Source organism: Lineus longissimus, chromosome 7, assembly GCF_910592395.1.
Source record: "Lineus longissimus chromosome 7, tnLinLong1.2, whole genome shotgun sequence".
Lineage (NCBI taxonomy): Eukaryota > Metazoa > Nemertea > Pilidiophora > Heteronemertea > Lineidae > Lineus > Lineus longissimus.
Genome location: NC_088314.1, coordinates 18,053,208 through 18,063,541, shown reverse-complemented (window position 1 = coordinate 18,063,541; position 10,334 = coordinate 18,053,208). Strand labels below are relative to the sequence as shown.

The following is a 10,334-nucleotide window of genomic DNA, read 5'->3' as shown; positions in this document are numbered from 1 at the left end:
ACGGGAATGAATTCCCGTGGAACAGCATGTAGTTTCGTTAAAACCTATTTAACGCACTGCGTTAACCACGAATTGAACGCTGAATAACAATCAACGGTTTTCAAATTGTGCCACAGCGCTGCACAATCCATGTTAACGCTACACAATCCTTGTTAGCGGGTAGGCCCTATTTGAATATCAAGTGAACGCGTAGTCATTAGTAGTCGGGATTTTCCGTTCGCCTGTCTGTCAAAGAAAATACACCAATCGTAGCGCTCCTTGCATCAATGGCTCAGCCACCCCCGCTCCGCTTGTCACAATCAAGCCGCCTTCTATCAGGTCGCACGGGTGGCGCTGATTGGCCGCTGCACGAGACTGTAACTGGAACAGATCGCAAACAAACTGACGAATGAACCTGTCCTTTAAATAATACATGCAGGACATCTTGAAATAAAGAGAGACCGTCAAAATCAGTGGGTCAAAATACAGGCAACCCATCAACATAATGCTTTCTTTTTTGTCTTGGTATCAGACAGGCGACCTAGAAAGACGGGATGGCTCTTGGTAAAGTTTACAATGCTGCCCAATGCTGTCCATCTTATTGATGAAAAATGACTTTTCTGAGATTTGACTCGTCGACTCTCCTTCATCTTCTCACGAACGACGGGAATCTCGTGCGTCCAGGCGTCTTGGAGCCCATGACCTTGATCCTTACGGCCTTATCATGTCGCTATCCTCTGTCACATACGAGGCAAGAGTCTGCCGTGCACCTAGGATATTCATGCGATGGTTGTTCGTAGTTTGCATGGCTTGAGGGTGAGTTCATTGGGCCAAATGCAATTTTGCAAAGTTTTTCTAAATGTCTGACAATCCCTGTAAATCTAATGTATCAATGGATTTTAGGTAATCCGTGCGAGTTCTTGCATATTTTGTACATTGCATACAGAAATGGGTTTCATTTTCGACATCACTTCCACAGAGCAAACATAATCTCTATTCGGGCTTTTGTTTCATATACCTGCCCATCTCGATTTGGAGGTTATTGCGATTACCCCAGGCAAAGCCCTAGCCCAAGCCCCCAATGCCAAGCCACCTTCAATTGAAAGCGAGGACGTTTTTGACACGAGGACGTTTTCGTACCTTGAAAGCGAGGACGTTTTGGCATGGGGACGTTTTCACTGGATACTGTGCTGCCGCCTGTTGACGTTTATCTCCACCAATTTTCAACAGGCGGCAGCACCGTACGGTGTTTGGCTTCTAGCGCCATCTATGCAACGCTTGTAAAACTATACAACATGGCCGCTTTTTACAAAAATTAAAATTTTGCCTTCACAAGTATCTTATTTCAAGAGGAAATTGAGCTATTTTTCAACAGGAATAAATTTGTAAGGTACACCAAGTAAATCTTTATCTGCAGGTATTCAATTTCCTGCTCTTATAGCCACCAGAACTCTGTAATCAAGAAAAATGTTCAGCTTTGTTTAGCTCGTCTGCATTTTTCCAGTACCAGTGCATTTTCTTTGTTCTTTTTTCAAATTCTCATTCTGTCTGCCGAAAATCACAGAATAGAATTTCTCTTATCTCTACCCGTTAGAACAACAGTTCAAAACCCATTGACCCAAATTGTATGTGCCTCACATTTGAAAACTAGATATTGTGTTGAGATGGAGGACCTTGTTCTCGGGTCGGGCTTCTTCTTTGATTGATTGACTTTCACAGACAAGAGTCGAGACAAGATGACTTGTTCAGACAGACAGTCAGACGAGGTTCAGAGCAGGACAGAGAGGGTGCAGACAGAGCGACTTGACCATTCAGCACTGCCAGTTCCCCAAAAAAGGTCATTAGCCTCGTTCGAGTTTGAGAGACGAAATAAAGGGCATTTCTCACTGGAGCAAGTTTATTCAAACATCTTGATTCAGTTTACTTATCGCATTTTGAAATTTCAGGCACCATGCCGAAGAGACGTCGGACTTCTCACAGTACCGAGGATTCCGATCATGCCTCCGTCGCATCTCACGTGAGTCACAGTCACGCTGTACAGAAGAGGAGGAAGAAGTCTGCCTATGACCCGGTAAGTTACACGGGGCTCGAGTTAGACTTTCTTACTAGGGAATCAAACTAAAGCCTTGACCAAATCTCAGGAGTCCTGTAACAGATTTTAAAGTTAACAGTTTCAAATGTAAGGGTCCTGGTTTCATGCTTCGAAAGACACTTTCGGAGGTTGTCTCAAGCCCTGCCTAGTTATAATATGAGACTTGAGAACAAAGTACATGTACCTATTTTCTAACTAATCACATTTGATGAAGACATGCAACTGAACAAAATGTTTGGAGTGGTCAAATTTCCTTGTCTTTGATAGTTTTGTGAACTTTGCATACTTTTGATTTAGCAAAATGTTTGTTTTGAATTTCAGATGGATATTTGTCAAGAACTTTATGATGGCATCAGGAACCAGAAAACTCAAGATGGCCGCTTGTTGTGCGAGGCGTTTATCAGGGTCCCTAAGAGGAGGTATGTGTCTGAATAACTGGGACAAAGGTATCTCGAGATATGGAGAAAATTTAGATACAGAAAAACCTACAATGTACCAAGGTCAACTTGGACATATGTGACTCGCTCTACCAAAACTAGGCGCTTGTCGCATCTGAACTCGACAGGTTGATACAGACTTGTTGTTCATTTCCCTATTGTAGACCTTTTGTGAAATCTATTACAAACTGATTTGGTCACATTTCACAGAAGGTCTACAATAGGGAAATGAACAACAAGTCCGTATCAACCTGTCAAGTTCAGATGCGACAAGCGCCTAGTTTTGGTAGAGCGGGTCACATATTCTTATTAAAATCACGGAGAGATATGGAGTAAGTTAATCCATCTCCCTTTTTTACAGGACTGTGTCCAATTTAACCTGGGTAGGTTGGACATATTTGTGTAAAAAATGAAAATATTGAAGTTCTATGCTCAAAAGTGGCTCAATTCTATGTTCAAGTTCTATCATTTCATCTCATCTGATTTTCAGGAGTGCAGCCGATTATTACGACGTTGTATCACACCCCATTGATTTGCTGAAAGTCCAGAATAAACTAAAGAATGACGAATATGAAGAGGTGGATCAACTGACCTCTGATGTCGAGCTGATGGTTAATAATGCGAAAGCCTACTACAAGGTAATACTTTGTTTTACCTATATAGGCACATTGCTCATGACCTATCAACCCAAATGTAGAGATCTTGGTCTCATTTGATTGATATCATCAACAGTTAGCTCTCAAAGAACTCTGGACACAGTGTCTATCAGATTGTAGTAGAAATAGGGCAAAACGTACCTGTACGTGTTTGGCAATCATGTGATTGGTTCTGTAATACGTACAAATACGTTTTTGGCAGTGAAAGAGTTAAAACTGACCAATTTCTAGTTCTCCACATGGCAGTGACATTTCTGATGTAACACGTCCTTCTTTCACTGATGCCAAGATGGAAAAGAGGCAACTACCATCTTTTGTCTTAGAACTAGCCACTGCAGACTCAAAGCCCACCTCAAGAGGATAAACACGGCCTAGTCCGGAAAGTGCTGGTGCAACACATCAGATCAGACCCCAGACCATGTGCTCCAGAACTCCCCACTCTGGGACACCGAGTTACTGGCCATTTGGCCAGATGGTGCATCAATGGTGACAAAGCTCTGGAGATTAAGGGAGGAAATGAGGCAAGGTTTATTAGAGACAAAGGCCCTGTTCTGTATTAAAGCCATAAAAAGTAAAGACTAATCCAAAATATCCACCATGATCTTTCCTCTTGTTTTCAGAATCCAAGTCAAGAGTACCAAGACGCGTGCGATCTTTGGGAGCTGTATCTGCGTTTGAAGAACGAGGCCATCTCCGAGGCGTTCGGTGAACTCAACCAGGGCGTGGACACGTTCAGTAACGTCGAGGAGGACAAGGAAGATAAGCTGATACCAAGCAGAGAGGTATGCCAAGTGATGGGTTATTTCTCATTCTCACATGACCTGATTTGATCTAAGATACATGTAACAACATTTGTGAGGTGACTTTGTCATCACTAGTGCAACTAATCTCCCAGCGACTTTGGTCCAGTTAGAGGGCACAGATTTTTTCATTACTGCCAACAGCCCTCATGTCCTTTTGAACCCCCTTATCCCTCTTTCTCTACTTCTTAACTAGCTCTGGCATCCATTGAAAGATTCCTCTTTGTAATCCTGTTGGTTCCATATGACATATCCTCTCCATCTCGGGCGCAATTTCTTCAACAAGAATGAGGCTGATGTCTGTGTCCTCTTCCTTACTGTTGTGTTCTGCACCCGATGGAACCAGCGTATCTCAAAGATCCTCTGGACACACTGGCAGTCCAAGGCATCCAGCTCCCTTTCATCTGCAAATGTGGTGCCCTTATCTCCCCACCGCGCACCAGTGTGCTGATTACCGCGACGCTGTTTCTCCAATGGTCAAATTCTTGCTATGCTTTCTCCTAGGCCTCCAAAGACCACGACGTAGCCAGTAGCGTTGGTAACAGTTCCGTAGCGGGAGATGATGAACTGGAAGAGCAGTGTGAGAGCTTGTTTACAGCAGTGATGACGACCAAAGATGGGGAACGCCCGATGCATCTGGCATTCCAGTTGCTGCCGTCAAAAGTGGTAAGAGTCAGTTCAATCTGATATGTATTTCTTCGAGGGCGGGGAGAAAGAAGATGGCACCTTGATCTTCCACCAGGTACTAGGGACCTAGTGATGTATGGTAGAAACCAAGATACATGATTGTAAGCGACTGAAAGAGCAAAAAAGAACAGAAGTTTGCCAGTTGTTATATTTCTCTGGTTACCCACCCACCAATTAACGGCCCTCGTAACGGGTGATGAGACCAAGCACGTCAACCACAACAGCATAAAGGCTAGATTTTCAGTTCATGATAACACAAGGAGCCTCATGGCCTAGTGGTTTACACTGCTGGCCACCACGCAATAGGGCCCGGGTTCGATCCCGGGGAGAACCCATTATCGAATGTCTGGATGAACCGGCGTGGCTTTCAAGGAACTAAAATTCCTGGCTCTTCACAGTCCTTCGAATGAGACTCAAAACCGAGGTTCCTTGTACCTGGTGTCTATGCCAGGGCAAGCTAAGACCCCACCAAGTGAGAAACATGAGTAGCTTGCGTGGACTCTATCTCTCTCGCTAAAGTCAGACCACTAGGCCAATAAACCCAGTTGGCGCCTAACCGTAGTGGCACGCAGGATACGCTCATCCCGCCTTGGAGGAGGATTACTCCTAGGAGAATGACCCCTCCAAGTGCAGAGCGAACGCTGAAGAAGAAGAAGAAGAAGTTCATGATAACTAACCTGATAAACTTTCATAGCTTTAACATATATCATGTCGTCTCGTTTGCAGAGATACCCAGAATATTACAAGGTGATCAAGGAGCCCATCGACCTGAAGACCATCGCCATGAGGATACAGGACAACCAGTACAGAAGTCTCGACCACCTCGAAAAGGACCTCGCGCTGATGTGTAAAAATGCCAGGACGTTCAATGAACCAGGATCAATCATTTACAAGGTAGGCAAATTTGGTTGAGACATTTGTCGAGTCTTGTTGTCTCTGGCCATCTGCTTTAATGGGCATCATTCTACTGGCATCAAATATTTGTTTATCCTTCCTCTTCACCATACGCTCTGTGGGTGGAGGTAATATTCTCCACAGAGTATTCCTCCTCCAAGACGGGATGAGCATTGTTACATGCCAAGTCGATTGAGACCAGTTGGGTTTATTGACTCCCTCTTTAGTTACATGGATAGTAAAATCGCAAGATTTTCATGTTCCTCACTTGCTGAGGTCTTTTGCTTGCCTTGACATCAATACCTGAGACACGGAAGCTTGGTTTTAAGTCTCATTCGAAGGACTTTGAAGAGCCAGAGGTTGCTGATCCATCTGAGTGTCAAACCTAAGGCCTCCTAGTTAAAAGTCCACCACTCTAACCACTCTGCCTTTGATCCCTCTAGCCTGCAGTGTCAACCACTAGGCTGTGAGACCTCTCCTATTTGTGTATGATATTAAGCATGATGGTACCGCAAATGAATGTATCTATTTGTAGAATGCGTGTGCTAAACCTACACTTCATGATGGTACTGCTAATTAAATTGCGTCTATTTTCAGGATGCGTGTGCTATCAAGAAGATCATACAGACCAAGAAAAACGACCTCGAGCATGTGGGATCTGTCAAAACCAGTATGCGTATAAGGTGGGTGAAATTGTTCACGATTTGAAATATGTATAGCATGGTATTGCCTTTTGAATGAATGAATGAATGAAATTTACATATCTGTACGACAAAATCCAAAATATTTTCTCTATGCGGTTCAAAACACGTCTGTAATGGTGGGTGTCTAGCCATCGCCTGAAAATGTCAACAGTCTTAGCATTTTGAATATCAACACCAAGCTCCTCCCAAACCCTTGCCGCTTGGACAAGGAAGCTCCTACTACCGTACGTCTCCAGGCCAACCCTGGGGATCTGCAGGAAACATTTGTCCTCGGGCCTAAGGGATTGCCTGGGTTCGTTGGACAGGAGGAGCTCGGATGTGTCAGCAGGGGCAAGTTTTGCTTTGAGATAAGACCTATCATGGTAGGGTTGAGACATTTCTGATTTTGGGATGATTTCCGTTTTTTTCTCACTCTTTTAAAGATGCGTAATTTGACAGCAGAAATGGTAAGGTCTTTGTCTCATCTCTCAGCAACACTTTGAATATTCAAAATTGAACGAAAAAAAAAAAAGACTCTGAGGCATATTTTGCAGGTTCCAAGGACAGCATTGATTTCACATGAAAATTGTTATCCATTGTGCCTTAGATTTTTCCCTCATGCCATAGAAATCACAGTGTGTGTTAGTCGCATTGTTGTCATGGTGACCTGACGTGCATCATCGCTTGTTTGGTTTCAGAACACGAGCATTGTCTACGGACTCCAGCCAGTCTTGCACTGTAAAGGCGTACCCCATGAGGCAGAGGTTCGTTCATCTGTTCAAGGTGTCTCCATGCAGTCCTACTCCTAAAGCCTAGTTCATAGTCCTAGTTGCTACCAATACCATCTCTGATCAAGGAGGGATATGAACCCCCCCCCTTCCACACTCGGGAAGTTTAGGGATACCTAACTGAGATTTCATGGCAGCCAGCTGAACTATGAACTGGGCTTATATAGCTGTATCATTCAGTTACACTTTGTGGGTGGCTCTTTTACAGTTTTGCACTCATTTTCAGAACCTTCACAGAAAAAAAAAATCATTTTTTATCATACTTCCAAAATTTTGATGGTTTTAAAAAGCTACGGCATAGTCTTTCTTCCTCGTCCTATGCCAATCAAAATTCGTACAGCTTATTTTCCTCTGATATATTTTACTTTTTGCATGTCCACCCCGGAAAACCAAAATTTTAAACTTCAAGCATTCTGCCGTTCTGAGAACATTGTGGTCCTGTTCAGAGTTCCGAGTCCCCCTTATCGACATCATGCAGAAAAACGCTCCAAAATCTCCATCCAGTTGGCTGAATTAAGTAAAAAACATTATTGTATTGCTTATTTTACGGTTGTGTGCTTATATTTGCTGTCTTAGCAGTGCTGTGGTGGTTAAGAGCCGTCCTCCTAGGCCCAGTCTGTCTAGATCTGAATGCAAATACAACCATACAGCAGTAATACCAGTAGAGAGACGTTTTTATGGAGGAGCGACTGGGGAACTCGGAACTTGGATTGAACAGCTTTAGATTCAATTATTGAAATGTTTTGTGTAAAGTCTAACAAAAAAATACTTAAGATGATTGCAAAACTGTCCATTTCTAACCTGTTTCTTTTCATCCTGCTGATGAATGATTTCACTTATTTGTTGAAATTCGTTCTTAATCAGGTGATTTTGATTTGTTTATTACTTTATGATTTATTGATATTTACTTTTAAGGTTTCTTCAGGCTGAAAGATTTTCGTTTTCACCGGAATAAATCTGTCATGATACATGTACAAATTGATTGATTCATGTCTGGTCTTCTTTGTGTCATCTGACTATACATTCTGTTGTGAATGTCATCCTCTGTCGAATGTACCGTCCTCAGATCTGATGCAACTATCAATTCATAGCTTGTACCCCCCCCCCCCTGCTCAAGGGTTAAACACTCACCTTGCATCAATTCTTAAAATTCAAACATCGACTTCAGTTCATCGTATTTGAAACAGAATGGTCCCCCTCCACCATCAACACCAAACACACACCAATGAACGCAGTGTTTATTAGCTAGCAGTGGTGTTCCTCTTTTATACACTGTACAGCAATCTATCACCAACCGGTGCCTTCACAACACCAGGCACACACTCTTGCAAACAGGGCCAGGCCTTTCAATTACGTGGAGACCTCTACACCCTGTATTTTTTTAGCCTATTTTGGGGGACATGTTTTTTTTGCTTTTTAGCTTAATTTGGGGACATTTCATTGCGCCAATTTGCCTGAACAGCGACGTCATAAATCAAAGTTAGTGACTGATATCACCACATACACCTGAAAAATCATAATTTTAGGGTGAAACTATAAAATTAGGCCATTTGGATGAGATTTGGTTATGTTAGGGGTCAAAAAACGCTTCAGGGGGTCATATTATTTTTTGAAAAAAGAAAAAAAAGACCTAAATTTGGGGACATCCTGTACGACCTACACCGTTATACGGTGTAGGAATTATGTAATTGAGAGGCCTGAGGGCCTACAACACGACTTCTCCTTACGCATGTTTCCGAGGGAGTAAGTAGGTATCGAGTGAAATGGCCTGATATTGTCAGGATGTACCACAAAGTCTCATGGTTTTCACTTTGCTCATAAGACTTCGACACTGAATCATGGCATTCCTTTCGCCAAGTCTTTTCCATGTGAGGAAAAATACCCTTAAGAAGCCTTTTAAGACCAACACAACTTCACATCTTGTCGACCTTTGCGTCGGGGGGGGGGGGGGTACAAGCTACGAATTGAGAGTTGCATAAGTTTGATGTACCTGCATCACGTGATGATTGGCATCCTTTGTGTAAGTGTATGAAGAGGTCTGATCAAAAGGCCTTCTATGGGAGGATAGCAATTCAATGTTTCAGAATCATGTTTGCCGTTTCATTGCTATTCTGCCCAGAATGGTCTGAACAAAAAACGTATTTTAAAGAACAAAAGGTATCATCCCGGATCCCTTCAGATTCAGAAAGTGTTGACATTTTTCCAATTTTGTTTCAACTCTTCGACAGTAGAAAACACTGAAACGATTGGCATTAAGAAACTTATTTTGATGGTAGGTATTCAAATGATAGATTTGGTTCAAGTTCGAAAGTTGTGCAACTGGTTCAGTTAAGCTAAGCGCACACGGGCGACAAAATGACAAAAAAACCTGAAAACATTTGTTTTCAAATATTTTTTCACAATTTGTTGCCCGTCTGCGGGCGACAAAAACAAATGTTTTTCGAAAACATTTGTTTTGAAACAGTTTTCGAATATCAAACATGCAATATATTTTTGACCTAGTCAAAATGTTTTTCGTCAAAACGTCGCCCGTTTGCGGGTGACTGCAACGAAACGTAAAACATTTTTTGCGTCATCATCGTCATTAGCCAATCACGATGACGCCATGCCATCTTGGAATACGGGGGTGTGACGTATGGCGCAACCATGGTTATCCCTTGTTTTTGACGTGACCTGTGACTTGACCGTGTCATTTTGTCTCCCGTGTGCGGGTGATTGAAACAAACACGACAAAGACGCAAAACATTTCGAAAACAACTGAAAACAAATGTTTTCAGTTTCGCTGTCATTTTGTTGTCCGTGTGTGCTCAGCTTTAGACTTTCACAAGCTTAGAAAACTTAATCTTGATGTACTTTTAGGGCGAGAAAGCGTGGTGCAAATCAGAAACTCTCCACGATCTGTGCGGCTCTCGAGTACCCTGAAGAAGTAGAAGAAGTCGAAGAAGAAGAAGAGGACGATGAAGACGACGATGAAGAAGAAGATGATGTTGACGACGATGATGAGGAGGATGAGGAGGATGAGATTGAATATGAGGCGGAGTCGGAACCCGAGGGCTCCATCGCTGACGGAGGAGAGGAGACCATGTATTGGGCGCTGTTCAAGTCGCTGATGCACGTTAAGGACCCCATCACGGGCCAGTTCCTGATCACGCCATTTATGAGGCTACCGACGAGAAGGTGAGGATGAGGTCACTGTAAATCCTGAGAGATATTTGAAGCCATTTTATTATGTGGTTTTGTAAAACTTTCACAACCGGGTACAAGTTACAGTAATTTCAAATAGATTTTCATTTTTCGCGACCATATATGAAAACAGTC

The 10,334-nt window shown here is 42.8% G+C and overlaps 1 protein-coding gene across 11 annotated transcripts in view; it reads left to right on the top strand.

Annotated features, from left to right (window-relative positions):
• The first annotated feature begins 1,260 nt into the window (after nucleotides 1-1,260).
• LOC135491677 (protein polybromo-1-like) overlaps nucleotides 1,261-10,334 on the top strand; it is a 45,946-nt gene continuing 36,872 nt past the window's right edge. For 10 of the 11 annotated variants that reach the window (XM_064777669.1, XM_064777667.1, XM_064777665.1 and 7 more), the window contains exons 1-9: nucleotides 1,261-1,369; nucleotides 1,926-2,050; nucleotides 2,393-2,490; nucleotides 2,999-3,146; nucleotides 3,785-3,946; nucleotides 4,469-4,630; nucleotides 5,378-5,545; nucleotides 6,143-6,228; nucleotides 9,876-10,193. In XM_064777669.1, the coding sequence (XP_064633739.1) occupies nucleotides 1,931-2,050; nucleotides 2,393-2,490; nucleotides 2,999-3,146; nucleotides 3,785-3,946; nucleotides 4,469-4,630; nucleotides 5,378-5,545; nucleotides 6,143-6,228; nucleotides 9,876-10,193 (1,262 nt within the window). In that variant the 5' untranslated portion in view covers nucleotides 1,261-1,369; nucleotides 1,926-1,930. Of the gene's footprint in view, nucleotides 1,370-1,925; nucleotides 2,051-2,392; nucleotides 2,491-2,998; nucleotides 3,147-3,784; nucleotides 3,947-4,468; nucleotides 4,631-5,377; nucleotides 5,546-6,142; nucleotides 6,229-6,925; nucleotides 6,993-9,875; nucleotides 10,194-10,334 lie in introns of those variants that run through there. The other variant, XM_064777674.1, reaches the window with a different exon arrangement.